The 20,000-nt window shown below is 41.0% G+C and overlaps 1 protein-coding gene across 7 annotated transcripts in view; it reads left to right on the top strand.

Moving 5' to 3' along the window:
• Positions 1 to 2,716, top strand: part of LOC128621679 (arf-GAP with Rho-GAP domain, ANK repeat and PH domain-containing protein 1) — a 106,930-nt gene extending 104,214 nt beyond the window's left edge. For 5 of the 7 annotated variants that reach the window (XM_053647630.1, XM_053647627.1, XM_053647628.1 and 2 more), the window contains 2 exons: positions 620 to 659; positions 1,844 to 2,716. In XM_053647630.1, the coding sequence (XP_053503605.1) occupies positions 620 to 648 (29 nt within the window). In that variant the 3' untranslated portion in view covers positions 649 to 659; positions 1,844 to 2,716. The remainder of the gene's footprint in view (positions 1 to 619; positions 660 to 1,843) is intronic. The other 2 variants (XM_053647629.1, XM_053647632.1) reach the window with 1 other exon arrangement.
• The last annotated feature ends 17,284 nt before the right edge of the window (positions 2,717 to 20,000 follow it).

Here is a 20,000-nt window from a genome sequence, read left to right on the forward strand (position 1 = left end):
TTACACGTTAGAATTGGCACAGCTTCCGGTTGTTCTAGAAACTTCATTTATTATTTTATTGTTGGAATATTGGTGCTTTATAAAGACAAGTCCTGAGAGGTGATGGATACTACATACATGACGCGTCTTTCTTACTTATTTTCTTTCTTTCTTTCTTACTTACTTATATAATTATTTATTTGTTTGTTTGTTTGTTGCTTTATTTATTTATTTATTAGTTTGAAACTTTTATCGTTTAATTTCGCACATTTCTCGTTTGAAACCTCTTTAGTCCAGAGCATGATGGGTAATCTGCGCTGGAGGTGGTGGTCGTGCGTCTGTAACTTGTGGTATTCTGGGGGAAAATGTAATTAAATTAAATGAATAAAGTATAAAATGGTGAAGAAGCCTGCACTTCTTAACGCACAGTGTTATTATGAAAAAAAAAAACCCCACCTCTTTTATTATTTATTAACCACCTCTGTTATTATGAAATGACCTTTGACCCTGAGTCATCTGACCAAAAATCAGTGGTTTGGAATGAAATAAAAAGTACGTTTGTATTGGATGTAAAGTTTGTATTCTTAAAAAAAGGTGTTTAAATGACTGACGTGTTTTCAACCCTTTTTTCTCCCACCAGCTGTTAAGAAACCTATGACAATGAAGTGATGATGTCTGAGGTAAGGACTCCTGTATGAACCCATCTACAGTATAAACTCCATATGAAGGTCTTATAATGGTCAAATGTCATCCATGAATCGGTGTGAAACACAGCAGGGTCTGAAACACTACAGCACGAGCAGCAGAGACGTGAACACGGTGTAGAACACACAGCTGACCGAGCGTTAGGACAGGAAATGGAGTCTTCTTATCTACCACGGTGTTATTCACAATATCAGGAGGGTTCGAATAGTTTACACTTATAATAAGAATAAGAATCTGTGAACGCTGGGCTTCATTGATCAATCTTTTGATAAAGTTATTGTCATGAAGGCAGTTATCCAAGTGATCCTCACCGCTCCTGGTCAAACAGAACGCTAGTGATGTATCTGTGGCTCTATGAACACAACGGATCATTCAGAACCAGCGCTGACCCGGTCAGAACTTTCCAAAGAAATAGAGGCAAGAAGGTTCCAGGGATGATGACTGTACTGCTCGCTATCAAGTTTGTATACGTTCTACGCTCACTTGGTGACTCTGAGGAATTTCAGCAGAAGGAGGAATCCAGATGTTTCTCATCACTCCTGTTCACGACGGTTCATACGTAACCTGCGTTTTGGGTCAGTGAAAGTCAGCGTCTTGTGTAAAGAGATGGAGCAGTTGAAGATATTTCTGAGCTCACTTTGTCCACATGTGACTTTGAGTGACAGGTGATGGAGTGATTCTCACGTACTGCATGCTAATTACACAATAACGGGTTTCATCTGAAAGGTTCTTGGTAGCCGACTCGGACTTTTGGAGCACACTGTGGAAAGTCCTGGAGTAATCGTATGTTGTTACGTAATGATAATGAAGTATTATTTCGAGGTATTTGTATTTTACTTGAACGTCATTGAAAGTGTAAACTCGGATACTCGTACATTTCCAAAAATGTATTTATTTGAACTCCTTGCATTTTTATTCAGACCCCCACCATCTCATTACACATCATGAAGTTCTGTGTTCTCACTGTACGCTTCACACCAACGGAACCAGCTCCTGCACAATTCGTTCATTCGTGTCGACTTAATTTAATCAGTTAAAAACATCTACTTTACGTTACTTTTGAACTTTTTAATACTTGAGTACATTTAGAAGTAGAAACGTTTTGACTTTCACCCTTGACCCTGGTTTATTGTGTGATGAGGTTTTTGTGTCCCCACAGAAGATTCCAGAACACTTGTACCAATCAGCTGGATTCAGTCTTAACGTGCTGGATGGATACTGCTATCGATGTTTATCCCTCACGTGATCTTCTGGAAAGTTCTCCCAGCTGTTTTTAGACTTTGTAGACTTTTAAACCCTGAACCCCCGTAATTCACGTCACTTCCTGCAGCTGCACTATGGGACAGCCAATCACAAGTCCTTCTGGAAAGTTCTTCTGGATATCGTAAGTGTTTGTCGGACCAACGTAAAGTTCTGAGAAGGTTTTCTGGATCAGTAAAGCGTGGACTGTGGACTGCATCGTGCCGTGTTCGAGAGAGCAACCAGTTCTTACACCACTTTTAACTTCAATCACGTTTAACTCTGCAGTCTGGACACAATTCTACTGAAGTTAGTTTAATACACAATAAAACACTCGATAGCTGGTCAAGATGTTCGGAATTATTAACATCATATTAACGCTCTCTCTCTCTCTCTCTCACTCTCTCTCTCTTCCTGTAGTACTGTCTCTCCAGATTAACCTTCTGATTATTAAATTATTTATTTTAATTTTCCTTTGTTCTGTCATTCACAATATATTTCCTAAAATCATATGTTCTGAGAAACTGTGTGTTGAGTTTGTATGTAAACAAATCAGATTTTTCTCTTTCACATTCCTTCACTTTTGTTTCCTTCATGTGATTGTATTGTATTGTATTGTATTGTACCGGACTGTTACAGAATGTGTAATTAGCTTATAATTAATGTACATTGATTTAATTAAAAGTTATTATTTAGTCTTATACGTTTTGAAAAAATGGAATGAAAGAATGAGTGCACTGTGTATAATTTCTAAAATTCAATCACTTCTTGAAAAATAAAGACCTTCCTGGCAGATGTTAGCTTTCAGCTAGAAGTTACTGGACAGTAGACAGCTAGTGCTACTGGTTCCTGTTAACATTTTTGTTGAATGGTTTTGTTAATCACACGGTCCTTGTTTTAAAGCTAACTTTATCCTCTGCTAAATTTTACCCTTTGTTATGCTAAGTTAGCGTTTTATGTCATTTGGAAATTTGAAAGAAAAGTTAGCTTTTTGAAAAATAAGCATCGGAATGTTTTTGATTGAAAAAATGATGCTAATAAACCAACGGTCAATATTTGAAATATTAGTGATTCTACCAATAAGATCTGTTATTAATCACAATTAAATTTTGTTCAAAGTTGCTCATTAGCGCCACCCCCTGGACGGCACTTCCTTTAGGCAGCTCTAATTTTAACAGTAAGAACTCAGTACTCAGCTGGGGTCGGATATGTCCTAAGTTCATGCTAGTCTAGACTTATGCTAGCATGCTAAACATGGTCTTAAGCAACACAAAGAAGAGTAAGATGATGTTTTGAGGCAGAGGAAATTGATTAAGGTTCTAAACTGCGGATCGGAAGGTTGTGAGTTTAAACCTCAGGTTTGGAGTCTGCTCGGTCAATCTGGATCAAATCTTCTACCAAATGATTTACCATGCAAACATTTTTACGCTAATGTGGGACTAGCTGTCCAGCTTCACACTTGTACTTTAGTTGATCTCACTGTGTCTCACTGATGTAGAACTCCAGCACCTGTTATGTGAACATCATTTTCCTTGGTACAGATTTTAGATTAGATTATGATTAGATTACATGCTATGGGCTGATGTTTCTCAGAAGGACTTAATAGTGATGTTTTGTAAAGTACTTAGGAAGAAACTTCTGAAGGTTTAATACATTGAGGAGTATTATGTTTGATAGGATCAGATTAAAGCTATGATGAATGGACTGATCCGATCAGTGCATTGGTAATTTAGAGGAACATGAAAATCAGTGATGCGCCTCATCTGGACAAAGTTTGCAATATAAACACACTAAAGTCAGCAAGAAAAGATTTACAGTCATACACACACCACCAGTTATACACACTGACATTAAATACCTCCAACACTATCTAACATTTACAGCAGTGATATTTCTGTCCCTCCAGGAGAGAACTGAATACAAAACCAAGGAAACTCCCCAGGATCGGGAGGAGCTTACAATTTTTCAAAATTACAGCAGATTTTCTGCAGATTTGGGCCAAGTTGCGTCATGTGACATCATCAAACTTGTGTTCAGCCAAAGCCCTGTTTGATTCACGTGTGACGAACATGAGTACAGCTGGAAGCTCTCGTTTACCGACACACATCACTGTGCAAGAGCGCACGCAATTATTTCATGCAATTCCGATTAATGCAATTCAAGTTGTTTTCTGAGAGAAAAAAGCACAAAAAACTCCACAACTTGCACTGCAAATTTTTGAACAAACGTCACAGCAAAATCAAGCATTTGTGGCTGCAACAATCACACAAAAATAGCTCCGTGAAATCCTGAAATCCTGTTCGGACTGATACTTATACAACTTCAAAAACCTGTAATGTTTTTCTTTTTCACTGATGACATCATCAGCTCAGGTTGAAGCACGAGCTGTTTGTATTCAGATTGAGATGGTAGCATGATCGGGCTGCACCTGAACGAAGAATCGGTGAAAGAATCCAAACGAATCATTTAACAGAACAGATTTGACTGAATCCTGAATATCATCTCTACTAGACGGCCTCGTCCCAAACTGAAGGCAAGGTCACTAACAGTTAACCCTCGCAGCTCCAGACTCAGATTATACTGGGTATTTCAGATCCAGTCTACTTCACGTTCCGTGTGTGTGTGTGTGTGGTCTGAATGTTGAGAACGGTGATGTGAGCGCTTTACAGCCGTGTGTGCGGCTTTAATCAGGACTCTTTGATGCCGTTCGGTCCGTTTGGAACCGCATTTTCATCAAGAACTGAGTATCAAAAGCCTTCAGGATAAAACAGAGATTTGCTGATGTCTGTCACAAGCTATTTCCCAGCTTCTGTCACTACTTGTTTGTTTTCTGGGCATCTCCAAAAGTCTGAATAGACTAACCAGACCTTTTATTCGTCTTCTTCTTTTTCTTCTTCTTCTTCTTCTTATTAAATAATGATCAATTCATTAATGTTATACAAATTGTACAATAGCAGTAAATAGGACAATAACACACGGATGATTGTATTAATCCATTCTAAATCATGTGATCATGTTGCACACTTAATTCTGGATGTATGTGTTAGCTATTGTACACACACACACACACACACACACACACACACACACACACACACACACGGACAGCTCCAGGAGATGTCAGAAACTCTGTGTGCTTTGAAGATATCACCTAATATTGTCTCCTAAACTGATTTGACAGCAAGGTCACACTGAAGGGTGTGTGTGTGTGTGTGTGTGTGTGTGTGTGTGTGTGTTAAATCACATGTAAGCTGTAGGCCATGAAGCACAGTGGAGTGTGTCAGCAGGAAAGATTAAAGGGAAATCGTAAAGCAGTTTTTTTTTTTTAACGTGTATTCACCCCTTCACTGTGAAAATGAGTTCTGGTTCAGTTTCCATCAGAAGTGAGACAGTGAGTAGAATGGAGTCGACCTGTGTGTAATTAAAATGTCAGAGTATCTCAATGTCAACACACCTGTTCCGGGAATAACCCAGAGTGTGTTCGAGAACATAAACGCACAGCATCCAAGCTGAAGACCAAGCTGTAATTACAGGTAAAGGTGAGTACTGAACCCGGGGGGTGAATACTTATGCAAGTCACTACAGTATTTGAATGCTGACGCCTCAAACAGATAGGCAGGTAGTCAAATGAGTGAGCCCATCAGTAGAGCCTATGCAGCAGTAGTTACAGTGCCCTCCACTAATATTGGCACCCTCGGTAAATATGAGCAAAGAAGGCTGTGAGAAATTGTCTTTATTGTTGAATCTTTTGTAATAAAAAAATTCACAAAAAATACTCTGCTCTCATGGATATCAAACAATTACAAACACAACACAGGTTTATCAAAAAATATCTTTGTTAAATATAGGTGTGCAACAGTTATTGGCGCCCTTTTAGTCAATACTTTGTGCGAGCTCCCTTTGCCAAGATAACAGCTCTGAGTCTTCTCCTATAACGCCTGATGAGGTTGGAGAATACATGGCGAGGGATCTGAGACCGTTCCTCCATACAGAATCTCTCCAGATCTTTCACATTTCGAGGTCCACGCTGGTGGACTCTCCTCTTCAGTTCCCCCACAGGTTTTCTATGGGGTTCAGGTCAGGGGACTGGGATGGTCATGGCAGGACCTTGATTTTGTGGTCAGTAAACCATTTTTGTGTTGAGTTTGATGATGTTTAGGATCATTGTCCTGCTGGAAGATCCAACCACGGCCCATTTGAAGCTTTCTGGCAGAGGTAGTCAGGTTTTCATTTAATATCTGTTGATATTTGATAGAGTCCATGATGCCATGTATCCTAACAAAATGTCCAGGTCCTCTGGTAGAAAAACAGCCCCAAAACATTAAAGATCCAGCACCATATTTAACCGTGGGCATGAGGTACTTTTCCATACGGCTACCTCTCTGTGTGCTCCAAAACCACCTCTGGTGTTTATTACCAAAAAGCTCTATTTTTTGTCCACTCGAACCGTCCTCTTCACAGTGTGTTGAGACGATATAGACACACGTCCAATTCCAGGTCGATTCAAAACATTTCCAGTTGTCTGGAACTTCTTAATCATTGCCCTGATGGTGGAAATTGACATTTCCAATGCTTGTGCTATTTTCTTATAGCCACGCCCCATTGTGTGAAGCTCAACAACCTTTTGCCGCACACCACAGCTATATTCCTCGCTCTTACCCATTGTTATGAATGACTAAGGGAATTTGGCCTATGTGTTACCTCATATTTATACCCCTGTGAAACAGGAAGTCACGGTTGAACAATTTCCTGTTCCTAGTCACCCGGGTGTACTAAAACAAATGTAAAATATCAATGGCAATATACTTCAAATATATTTTTCTCATATGAATTCATAGGGGTGCCAATAATTGACTGTATGTTATTGTCCTACAGCACAGCCGTGTTGGGGTAGAAGCTTCAGTTGATTCCACCTCAGTGATATTATTGACATGTTGACAAATAGAACTCATCATCAGGTCAAATAACTCATTTTCTCACAGTTTCATATCATATCTTTTTCTGAATCGCCACAGGGATGTTCTCTCTCTCTCTCTCTCTCTCTCTCTCTCTCGCTCTCTCTCTCTCTCGCTCTCTCTCTCTCTATATTATATACCAGCTTCTCATTTCGCGTTTCTGCCGTGAGCTATTCCACACTGTGGCGGTCGTTTTCATTTTCTGATGATCTTCAGTGAGAAGGCTGAGCTGTAATGGCATGATCTCGATCAATTCATTCTCCCACAATTCTTTTACGATTTGGTTTTTCTCTTATCTGTTTCATCCTCAGTATGAAATATCTCTAATTGATGCGAGCTCCGGCCATTAGCTAGATCAGGGCTCCCGTTTGTGCTTTTTTTTTTGTTCTTTCCCCACTGGAACATCGAGTCATCCTCATTAGTGCTGTAGAATTCACTGATCCCCATAGCAACATCTTCCTTCTTATTATTTTTATGAGGGTCCCATTTCTCTTTCATGATCAATTTAGCTGAGTTGTGTGAGACAGCGGCGTCGCTGAAATGACTTGCTTTGAAATGTCAGAGGAGGACGACAAAGAGGAGAGGGGGGTGAGGATGAGGGGATGAGGGGACGAGACGCTGCTATTTTTATTGTTGATGCACATCACACGGTGACTTGGTGCTTTTATTTTATTCAGCTATTCAATCAGAGTCAATGTGCTTGAAGTGGACGCTGGAGTGTGATTCAAACAGGTGTGTGAGGAGAAGCGGGACCTGCGGGAAGAATGGCACTGCAGGAAACCCAGAACGTTTTGAAAGCCTGCCCCCGACTTGTCCTCCTGCCAAGCTGCAGTCTGAGTGTTTAAATGACATTATAGTGTGATAGCACCAATCAGTTTCCCATCTTTACCTCCGGAGGTGATTAATTATCAACTGAGGACCAGCTGTTACTCCACACCACCATAACACCACCACTGAGCAACCAAACAGACACCAGCAATCAAAAACTGACCCTCATGTCCTCCTTGCCTGCATACTGTACAAGAGCTGCTGCTGCTGTAATCACAAAGACTGTCCTGTATTCGCCCCAGGACAACTAATCTTTCAGACCCATGTCCAACAGTTTCGGCAGTATTTACATGGGGAAAATTCCTATTTTTCCGGTAGCTGATTAAGTGGATTTTCCGAGCCCGACATTCAGATTATTAAAATCACCCGCGTGTAGTTCACATCTTCGAGGTTGCCAGATTATTCTTGAGCATCTCAGACGCACTTTTCACTGGCTTCCAGACCACCGCCTTTAAACACATACCTTTCATCCTGAAAAAATCGGGGAAAGAAAATATGGGTGGAAACGGAGTTTACTTACTTTTGCTGTCGAAATTATATAGAGAGAATATAAAAATAAAAAATACAAGATTTATATGATGATACATGCATGAGAAGATGAGAGCGTTCAACTCTAACTGGAGTCTCGTATATCATCGATATATTACTGCATGAATAGTGCTTTAATTAATAGCTTTAATTAATCATTATTTAATAAAATGGCCTCCACACTCATTAATCAGCAGCAAATAGAATAGCACTTGATCCAGCACACTGTTATTTTACACTACACTAAACATCATCTTAGGAAGTGAAAATATCCCGAATATAGTCCAATTTATCTAGTATTATCTACTATAAGATTACAGTGAACCAAATATAAGAATATTAAACCTATTTCTTCTACAAACTTCTTTCTAGAAAAAAACAGCGAAAATGATCTGCATTTGTTTGCGGTGAACATTGAATTTGATTTATATTGTGCTCCTACCATGAAGCCAGGAGTTACTAAATCAAATGTGTGTGTGGGATGCAGATTTGATCACTTTTAATTGAACTATTTTGATTTGTGATATCAATAAAACAATTCCAATATTTTCCAATGTGTATGCGTATCTCGCACATAACTTCCCAGGAGCACTAAAGTCTGTAGTTACTTCTGAAGTCTGAATACTGACGTGTGTCACTTCAGTATTAAATCTGCTCGGACATCCTGTAAACACACTCAGTGCTGTGTGTCTTTACTCGTCTACATCCGTATAAGCACAGTATGACCCGGGTGTGACCCAGAAGAGTACCGGTTCTCTTTAGAGTCCGGTTCCACTCAGGGTTTCTTCACGTCATCTCAGGGAGATAGAGGTTTGATCTTTACACCGTACGCTGAACTTCAAATCACACTAGAATGCTAGCTATCACACTAATTCATAGTTAAGTAACAATTTAAAGTTAAAAGTCCTAGTTAAATATGTTGAAATGTATAAATGGTTCTGCTGCAGGACTGAACGTCGTCTCTCAGGATGAAGTCAGTTACATAACAAACTGAATCATTATCATCTGCACCATTTCAGCTTGAACGGGAAGCAGCCCACGGCTCTGTCGCTCTTACACAGAGAACACTTTTCTGTTTTGTCTTCCTTTCACATGGTCCTAAAAGCTGATCTCTTTCATGCACACACACAAAAAAGCTGTAATGGTGCTGTTGTGTCCCGGTTCGTGACCGTGTAGGCGCAGACGAGAGACGCTTCCTGAGAGGCAGACAGAAAGATGAGCGAGTGACTCACAGCAAAAATTGGTTTAAACGTCACATTTCGCATTCACTTACTTTCTGAATAAAATGTCCTCATTATGGCTGATGTTTGGCTTTGGTTCAGCGAGTTTCACCTCCAAGTCCACGCTGATACAAACCAAAAGATGGCTTCCTTACACAACCTACGATTTTAAACCAGTTCATAAAAGCCCAGAAAATAATGACCTCTGTAAAAGAAAGCCAGAAAAAGAAATGTGAGCAGAGCTGCGTTTCCTCAACAGGAACATTTTCAGGAACTGAAACACGTTTTCAGAAGATCCGTTGTAGGAACATTTTAGCTTCTTCTGCAGGTGAACAAATATGAAGGGGAGGACTGGGAATGAATTCACTGTCATTAAGAATTTGTTAGCAGTTATGAGAGTTATGAGACCATCGCTGCAGTAATGCCATCATCCCGATGTGTACTTCTCACAGCCCTACATGGCCGACAGTAACGGGTTATTAGTTCTACACTGGGAGGCATTTCTGAAGTATCTCTGAGATTTTAGCCCGACTCTGTAAAGTCAGTCATTTTTTAATGAACTGTACTGAATCGTGGCATTGGACTGAATTTTCCCTCATACATGACACTGAATAAATGAAAACAGCAATTATTTTAAATGAACAGCAGGATTATTACTGAAATGTTTAAGTGGAGAGGCGTAGTGAATTTTTGGAACAAAACAACAAACAAAAGGACATCTGAATAGCTGAAAGTGTGTGTGTGTGTGTGTGTGTGTGTGTGTGTGTGTGTGTGTGGGGCCCCTGTCAGTTCTTGTCAGTGTGTATATGAAGCGCCCTCGAGTGAAGGACAAAACAATTTAGCTTCTCAAATCATATGCATAACAGCACAACACAATAAGTAACCTCTGTGTGTGTGTGTGTGTGTGTGTGTGTGTGTGCGCGCATGCGTGTGTGTGTGTGTGTGTGTATGATTTTAACACTGGCCTCCAGCCACTTTCGAGTTCAACACTTCACTGAATTTAGAAAGAGAGAGAGCGAAATGGAGGGAAGAGGATATGTAACCACCGGTGGAGCCTCAGAACAGAAAAAAACATGGAAATAAAAGACAGGATTATGTGAAGTGTTTTGTTTCTGGATTTCATGCTTCATGCAGCAAAAACGATTTACAATTTTACGCTCAGCTCAGGACACAGCACATTATGTTAATAAAACCTCTGCTGTGTGTGTGTGTGTGTGTGTGTGTGAGTACTAACATTTCATGTCCGTGTGAAAAACATGACTCACTTGTAAAAGTACAACAAAACTGAAATCCATTTCCCTGAGTCAATATGAGCAAACATCCATCCATCCCTCCATCTTCTATACCGCTTATCCTTTTCAGGGTCACGGGGAACCTGGAGCCTATCCCAGGGAGCATGGGGCACAAGGCGGGGTACACCCTGGACAGGGTGCCATCCATCGCAGGGCACAATCACATACACACTCACACACCCATTCATACACTACGGACACTTTAGACACGCCAATCAGTCTACCATGCATGTCTTTGGACTGGGGGAGGAAACCGGAGTACCCGGAGGAAACCCCCGCAGCACGGGGAGAACATGCAAACTCTGCACACACAGCGAAACATAAAAAATCTATATAGTGTAACACTGTAAATATAAATGTGACCGTGTAAAAGTACTAAAAACTAACACGGCCATAAAAATGGCAAACGTTTCAGTCACATGTGACCTTTCTCAATGCCTGATTTCAATGCTGGGTATAGGAGCCATCTTCACTTTAAAAATCACATGGTTACATAAGTCACGTGATGAAGTCACATGACAACAAAACCAAAGGATATGTTAAGTGTAGTGTATTGAGTTGTATGTAAACTCAGGAATAAGCGCTGTTTGGCCACTCTAGAGATGAACTCTGGGTTAGTATTAGGTTGGCCAGTTCATTGTTCACAGAGTTTGGTTGTTCTTGTTGCGCAGTAAACCCAAAGGAAGACTGCCCACCGTTGTCCCGACTTTTATTTGTGTTATTCGAACAGTATCAAAAACACATTGTTTTTGAGAGCAGAAAGGATCAGGATCTCTCGTATCTCCATAAAATCGTGTGTGGCTCGGCAGAAGGAGAGAGGGAGAGAAAAGATTATTAGGACTGGGAATTACTAAGTATGAGTATGGAAGTACCAAATACTTACTAAGGTGAAGAAAACCAATAGAGGCAAGCGGGGAACTCGTACAGGCAAGCGGGGAACTCGTATAGGCAAGCGGGGAACTCGTACAGGCAAGCGGGGAACCCGTACAGGCAAGCGGGGAACCCGTACAGGCAAGCGGGGAACCCGTATAGGCAAGCGGGGAACCCGTACAGGCAAGCGGGGAACCCGTACAGGCAAGCGGGGAACCAATAGGCAGCAGAAAAAAGATCATCAAACACGGACAGAGGAAGTTTTATTCTTTACTAACCGCACCAACCGTGACTTATCTGAGGCAGAGGGACGGATCTTAAATGAGGGGTTATCATTTGTTCCTACTACACATACCAACCCTTTCAAACTCAAAGTGGAATTGGAATACTGCATTACTTTTTGACAGGAACCCTATAGTCCCTACAACACATAGGGTCCACACTTCTTTTAGAAAGAAGAGCACTTTTATCCACCAACATCAAATGCTTCAGTTGACACTTTTGTGAAATTGGTCGAAAAGTCTTCCTCATCAACATCAGTCTTCCTCAGCAACATCAGTCTTCTCCATCAACATCAGTCTTCCTCAGCAACATCAGTCTTCTCCATCAACATCAGTCTTCCTCAGCAACATCAGTCTTCTCCATCAACATCAGTCTTCTTCAACAACATCAGTCTTCTCAATCAACATCAGTCTTCTCCATCAACATCAGTCTTCTCCATCAACATCAGTCTTCTCCATCAACATCAGTCTTCTCCATCAACATCAGTCTTCCTCAGCAACATCAGTCTTCTCCATCAACATCAGTCTTCTTCAACAACATCAGTCTTCTCAATCAACATCAGTCTTCTCCATCAACATCAGTCTTCTCCATCAACATCAGTCTTCTCCATCAACATCAGTCTTCTTCAATAACATCAGTCTTCTCAATCAACATCAGTCTTCTCCATCAACATCAGTCTTCTCCATCAACATCAGTCTTCTTCAATAACATCAGTCTTCTTCAACAACATCAGTCTTCTCAATCAACATCAGTCTACTTCAGCAACATCAGTCTTCTCCATCAACATCAGTCTTCTCCATCAACATCAGTCTTCTCCATCAACATCAGTCTTCTTCAACAACATCAGTCTTCTCAATCAACATCAGTCTACTTCAGCAACATCAGTCTTCTCCATCAACATCAGTCTTCTCCATCAACATCAGTCTTCTTCAGCAACATCAGTCTTCTCCATCAACATCAGTCTTCTTCAACAACATCAGTCTTCTTCAACAACATCAGTCTACTTCAGCAACATCAGTCTTCTCCATCAACATCAGTCTTCTTCAACAACATCAGTCTTCTCAATCAACATCAGTCTACTTCAGCAACATCAGTCTTCTCCATCAACATCAGTCTTCTCCATCAACATCAGTCTTCTCCATCAACATCAGTCTTCTTCAACATCAGTCTTCTCCATCAACATCAGTCTTCTCCATCAACATCAGTCTTCTTCAACAACATCAGTCTTCTCAATCAACATCAGTCTTCTCCATCAACATCAGTCTACTTCAGCAACATCAGTCCTCTCCATCAACATCAGTCTTCTCCATCAACATCAGTCTACTTCAGCAACATCAGTCTTCTCCATCAACATCAGTCTACTTCAGCAACATCAGTCCTCTCCATCAACATCAGTCTTCTCCATCAACATCAGTCTACTTCAGCAACATCAGTCTTCTCCATCAACATCAGTCTTCTCCATCAACATCAGTCTTCTTCAACAACATCAGTCTTCTCAATCAACATCAGTCTTCTCCATCAACATCAGTCTACTTCAGCAACATCAGTCCTCTCCATCAACATCAGTCTTCTCCATCAACATCAGTCTACTTCAGCAACATCAGTCTTCTCCATCAACATCAGTCTTCTCCATCAACCTCAGTCTTCTCAATCAACATCAGTCTACTTCAACATCAGTCTTCTCCATCAACATCAGTCTTCTCCATCATCAGTCTTCTTCAACATCAGTCTACTCCATCAACATCAGTCTTCCTCAGCAACATCAGTCTTCTCCATCAACATCAGTCTTCTTCAACAACATCAGTCTTCTTCAACATCAGTCTTCTCCATCAACATCAGTCTTCTCCATCAACATCAGTCTTCTTCAACAACATCAGTCTTCTTCAACAACATCAGTCTTCTCAATCAACATCAGTCTACTTCAGCAACATCAGTCTTCTCCATCAACATCAGTCTTCTTCAACAACATCAGTCTTCTCCATCAACATCAGTCTTCTTCAACAACATCAGTCTTCTTCAACAACATCAGTCTTCTCAATCAACATCAGTCTACTTCAGCAACATCAGTCTTCTCCATCAACATCAGTCTTCTCCATCAACATCAGTCTTCTTCAGCAACATCAGTCTTCTCCATCAACATCAGTCTTCTCCATCAACATCAGTCTTCCTCAGCAACATCAGTCTTCTCCATCAACATCAGTCTTCTCCATCAACATCGGTCTTCTTCAGCAACATCAGTCTTCTTCATCAGTCTTCCTCCTGTACCAAAGATGAATTACAAGCCCTTAACTCCTTACAGAAAAACAATAACGTCATTGTTAACCCTGCAGATAAAGGTGGGGGAATTGTTTTAATATCCAGGACGTCATGTGACCCGGAAGTACAACGTCAGCTCAGTAATGAGGATTTTTATGTGAGATTGAATGAGGACCCTACTCTATCTTTCAAAGTAGACATTGGTGCATTTCTCGGGTCAGCCCTTGACAATCAAATTATTTCAAAAATGAAACTACCGTGTTGAACATGTAAACACCCCGTTAATCCAGTTCTGTATTTGTGACCTGAAGTACACAAAACACTTCTAAATCCACCAGGTCGACCCATCGTGAGCTGCACTGGATCGCTTACAGAACCCCTATCAGTTTTCATTGACCATCACCTTAGACCAATTGTTGCTAAACAGCCTTCATATCTGAGAGATACCAGTGACTGTATTGATCCACTGAGGTTAGTGAATGTGGAGAATAAAATCAAACGAGTGACCCTGGATGTGTTTAGTCTGTATACTAATATCCCACCCACATTCTGGGGGCCTTACAGCTACGAGACTTTTTTAATTAAAGAAGAGATCCTACGCCTCCCACACATTTTCTAGTAGAGATGGCAGAACTTGTATTGACCAAGAACTACTTCATGTACGATAAGGATTTCTATCTACAGAAGGACAGTACAGCAATGTAGTAGACTCTGCATGTTGCTTATGCCATTTTTGGGACAGGAACACATCAACAACATTCCTTATCCTTAACAACAGAAATCCTTATCTTAGTTTCTAAAAACGATACATTCAATTCAATTCAATTCAATTCAATTTTATTTGTATAGCGCTTTTTACAATAGACATTGTCTCAAAGCAGCTTTACAGAAATATCAACATGGTATACAGATATTAAAGGTGCGAATTTATCCCAACTGAGCAAGCCACTGAGTGGCGACGGTGGCAAGGAAAAACTCCCTAAGATGTTTTAAGAGGAAGAGACCTTGAGAGGAACCCGACTCAGAAGGGAACCCGTCCTCATCTGGGTAACAACAGATAGTGTGAAAAAGTTCATTATGGATTTATATGAAGTCTGTATGGCCTTAGGAGCAGCCGTAGTCCCAGCAGTCTGGAATTAAAGAAGATTTGAGCTCCATCCAGAGGCAGAAAGGATCTGGATCTCTAGTATCTCCATAAATTCGTGTGGGGCTCGGCGTACATAGATGACATTTTTAAAATTTGGATTGGACAGGACAGTGATTAGGATGACTTGTAAGCTATTTAAATGGTCTTGTCCCAACGATTAAGTTTAACATGGAGACAAGCTCTGACAAGATCAGCTTTTTGAATACTTGCATTTGTTTTAAGGACAGTTCTCTATTCACAACTCTCTACAGAACACCTACAGACCATCCCAGCATTCTTCATGCCAACAGCTTTCATCATACTCCTCTAAAGAAAGGTCTCCCCCATCGCCAGTTATAATAAAAACCTACTGAGATGATGCACTGTTTTTATTCTAGACGTTTCTCTGACTAAATAAGTATCAAATCTAATGTCATGATGTGTTTAATGTCGTGCGTCCTGAAAACATGGAGCTGGAGTCAGATGTGACGATCTCCAGAATGACAAGGTTTCGGGTCGTTATCATACGGTGGATTTTTCACCCTGTGATCCGTGTGAGTGGAAATAAAAACAGCTGACTTATCGTCATCATTTTACGTCACTGTTAGCACTCCATCATCATCATCATCATCGTCATCAGTCTTCAGGCTAAGCTATAATCAGGAGCCTTCTGATCACCGTCATCATCATCATGGACGGTTTTGAAGTAAGCACTTGCTCTTTCTCCAGGTTGATTACGATCGTTTCTGTCATTTTCCTGCTCAGCATCAAAGGTTCCTCAAAGTTTCATTTCATCTCTCCACACTGGTTTGATCGCTTCATTCTGGTTCTCTGATGTAGAACATTTGTGCTTCTCTCACTTCACCTTTAACCTGATTCAGGTCTTGTAGGTGTAACAAGGACAAAGCAAAAATGACATGATCTTTCATTCCAGAATGACTGAATTTTAGCTCTGTACGTTGCAATTAAGACTCCGAGTAGAACATCAGCTACTGTAAACAAATGCTAGCATGTGTAGCATGTAGTGTATATCTGCTTTACCACTGAGAAACTCCTGCGAGCGACATGTTGGATTATAAACACATTTAAATGTACTTATGTGTAATCACTGCTACATTCTCTGAACGACTGCAATGTCTTTAGTTTTTGTGTTTTCACCCCAGAACTGAACTTTGCATGTTTACTCATTTTTTATTATTAAATAGTGGTTTGAAACATCTTAAATGAGGAAAAATGTTATTGTAGATCAGAGGACAGAGCATTCTTCACGGTGTACTCAGGATTCTGAATTAGGACTGCGTTTATTTTCATTTTGTTAGCGTTATAAAGGACTTTTTTTAAATACACACTTTATATAGTGTGTGTGTATCTGTGTGTGTGTATATGGACATCTCGTCCACGTTTCTCTGACAAATTCACAATCATATGTTAACTCCGAACATCTGCATGAACATCTGCACGATCGCTGCACGAACATCTGCACGAACATCTGCACGAACATCTGCGCTATCACTGCACGAACATCTGCGCTATCACTGCACGAACATCTGCACTATCACTGCACGAACATCTGCACGAACATCTGCGCTATCACTGCACGAACATCTGCGCTATCACTGCACGAACATCTGCACTATCACTGCACGAACATCTGCACGAACATCTGCGCTATCACTGCACGAACATCTGTGCTATCACTGCACGGACATCTGCACTATCGCTGCATGAACATCTGCACGAACATCTGCATGAACATCTGCACTGTCACTGCACAAACATCTGCACAAACATCTGCGCTATCACTGCACGAACACCTGCACGAACATCTGCGCTATCACTGCACGCACGTCTGCACGAATATCTGCACTATCACCACACAGACATCTGCACAAACATGTGCACTATCACTGCACGAACAGTTGCACGAACATCTGTGCTATCACTGCACGAACATCTGTGCTATCACTGCACGAACAGCTGTGCTATCACTGCACGAACAGCTGTGCTAACACTGCACGAACAGCTGCGCTATCACTGCACGAACAGCTGTGCTAACACTGCACGAACAGCTGTGCTAACACTGCACGAACAGCTGCGCTATCACTGCACGAACAGCTGTGCTAACACTGCACGAACAGCTGCGCTATCACTGCATGAACATCTGTGCTAACACTTCACTAAAATTGTTTGCTTTTCCATTCTCATTAAGCACACATTTAATCAGCATTTTTATGTTGTAGAAATCACTGCAAGCTAAATCACAGAAGAACTTTTTTTTATAAATATAATATAAAGATAATTAGACAGGCACATGTACTCTCTAAAAGTTCAAACAATTTTACATATCGATTTTAAAAAGTGCTTTGAAGTTTAAAACAGGCGGCATATTCATCTAGTTCATATTCTTGTAGCTTTTAGATGGTAATTGGAGCCTTTGTGAAAGTTCCGGGAGAACACAGTCTCGGCTTTCTAATCACACTCTAATTAGACAAACACTGCACGACCCGCCATCCTTTAATTATCTGATCCGGCTTTGACCTTCTTCAGGTCTGCTTGTTTAAGAAAACCTCATCTGTGTGCTCGACACGCTGTTTCTGTAATGTTGTGACAACCTCTTAACCTTCGGCAAGAAAATCTATGTCTATACAAAGCATCCCATAATATTAAACTGCTGGAGAAAAAAAAAATCAAAATAGCTCACAAAATTATTTCAAACATAAAAAGTGAAGTGTTGAATTCACATATTGAATAGTGATCCCTTTACATGAGCTGTTTGTGGCTCCAGAGTCAAACTGCTAACTTGCTAATAAAGAACTCAATCATTAGCACATTTAGTAGCTTTTGGAGGGTATTACCCTATTTCGCCCCTAGTGCAATAACAGAGGCTAGTACACTAAATGAGGTCCACAAGACCATTCTTGCCTGCTTTAAACCCATGGGGAAGAGTGTACGGTTCCTGAACCAGCCTGGACTTTGACGTGGTGTAAATAGTGAATATGATGGAAAATTCTTCTTCTTCTTCTGATTATTATTATCATTATTATTATCATTATTATTATTGTTATTATTATTATTATTATATAGTGACTTAGTGGTTAGCATGTTTGCCTCACACCTCTAGGTTTCAGGGTTCGAATCCCGTCTCCACATGTTCTCCTCATGATTTGAGGGCTTCCTCCGGGTTCTCCGGTTTCCTCCCAGAGTCCAAAGACATGCACTGTAGGATGATTGGCGTTTCCAAATTGTCCATAGTGTGTGAATGGGTGTGTGAGTGTATGTGATTGTGCCCTCTGATGGTTTGCTCCCCCCTCCCCCCCGTCCAGGGCGTCCCCTCCTTCCCTGGAATAGGCTCCCGGCTCCCCCGCCCCCCTGTACAGTGCTACAGAAAATGGATGGATGGATGGATGGAAATCATAATATCAGAATAGAAAAGAGTGAAAGTTAGAAAGACTTCCTGAAGTCTGGATGCCAGTTCTTCACCATCTTGTGTGTTTCTTTTTCTCCTCTTCCTGCTGCAGTGTACACTCCATAACTTCAATAAGTTCTTTCAAGTGCATTTTTTAACAACTGATTTGCTAATATTCGTTCTTGCACTTCTTTAATTCTCCCTAAGCAGTCAAAACCACTCGCTTCTTATTCTTATTACTCGTATTCTGGTAGACAAATAAATGGTATATTTTTGAAGAAAAGAAGAAGACCTTCCGTACTGTGTGCATATGAAGTCAGTTCACTGCGTCATCTTCAAGAGGAAGAAAGCGAACTTTAGGAAAAGCTTCAGGTCATGTGAAATGTCCTTTTTTGGTGGCTGATTAAACACCAGCTCTCAAGAAGTAGAAATAATAAACCACGTTCAGATGCAGGAGGACTCTCGCATGAACACAGTGCTCAGATTTGGGCTTGATCACTAGTGTCTCATCTGTGTGTTTACATGACAAGCAGCATCTGGGATTCTTCATTCAAACTGTCTATCTCTCTCGCTCTCTGTCTCACTCTCTCTCTCTGTCTCGCTCTCTCTCTCTGTCTCGCTCTCTCTCTCTGTCTCGCTCTCTGTCTCACTCTCTGTCTCTCTCTCTCTCTGTCTTGCTCTCTCTTTCTGTCTCACTCTCTCTCTCTGTCTCGCTCTCTGTCTCTCTCTCTCTCTGTCTTGCTCTCTCTTTCTGTCTCACTCTCTCTCTCTGTCTCGCTCTCTGTCTCTCTCTCTCTCTGTCTCCCTCTCTCTCTCTTTCTCGCTCTCTCTCTCTCTGTCTCGCTCTCTGTCTCTCTTGCTCTCTGTCTCGCTCTCTCTTTCTGTCTCACTCTCTCTCTCTGTCTTGCTCTCTCTCTCTGTCTCACTCTCTCTCTGTCTCTCTCTCTCTGTCTTGCTCTCTCTCTCTCTCTCTCTCTCTCTCTCTCACTCTCTGTCTGTCTCTCTCTCTGTCTCGCTCTCTCTCTTTCTCGCTCTCTCTCTCTTTCTGTCTCTCTCTCTCTTTGTCTCGCTCTCTCTGTCTATTGCTCTCTGTCTCTCTCTCTCTGCAGGAGATCAATTTAGTTGGCTCTTAAGAAGACATGTCAGAGAGCCGGTAGAGCTGTGTATAATAAGACCAGCTGATGAAGTCCATGCAGTGTGTGTGTGTGTGTGTGTGTGTGTGTGTGTGTGTGTGTGTGTGTGTGTGTGTGTGACTCCTAGACTTCAGTAAAGACATCTGCAATGCCTCAAAGCAGATTTGTAAAGCCAGATGAC

Source organism: Ictalurus furcatus, chromosome 17 (genome assembly GCF_023375685.1).
Source record: "Ictalurus furcatus strain D&B chromosome 17, Billie_1.0, whole genome shotgun sequence".
In the NCBI taxonomy this organism is placed as follows: Eukaryota; Metazoa; Chordata; class Actinopteri; order Siluriformes; family Ictaluridae; genus Ictalurus; species Ictalurus furcatus.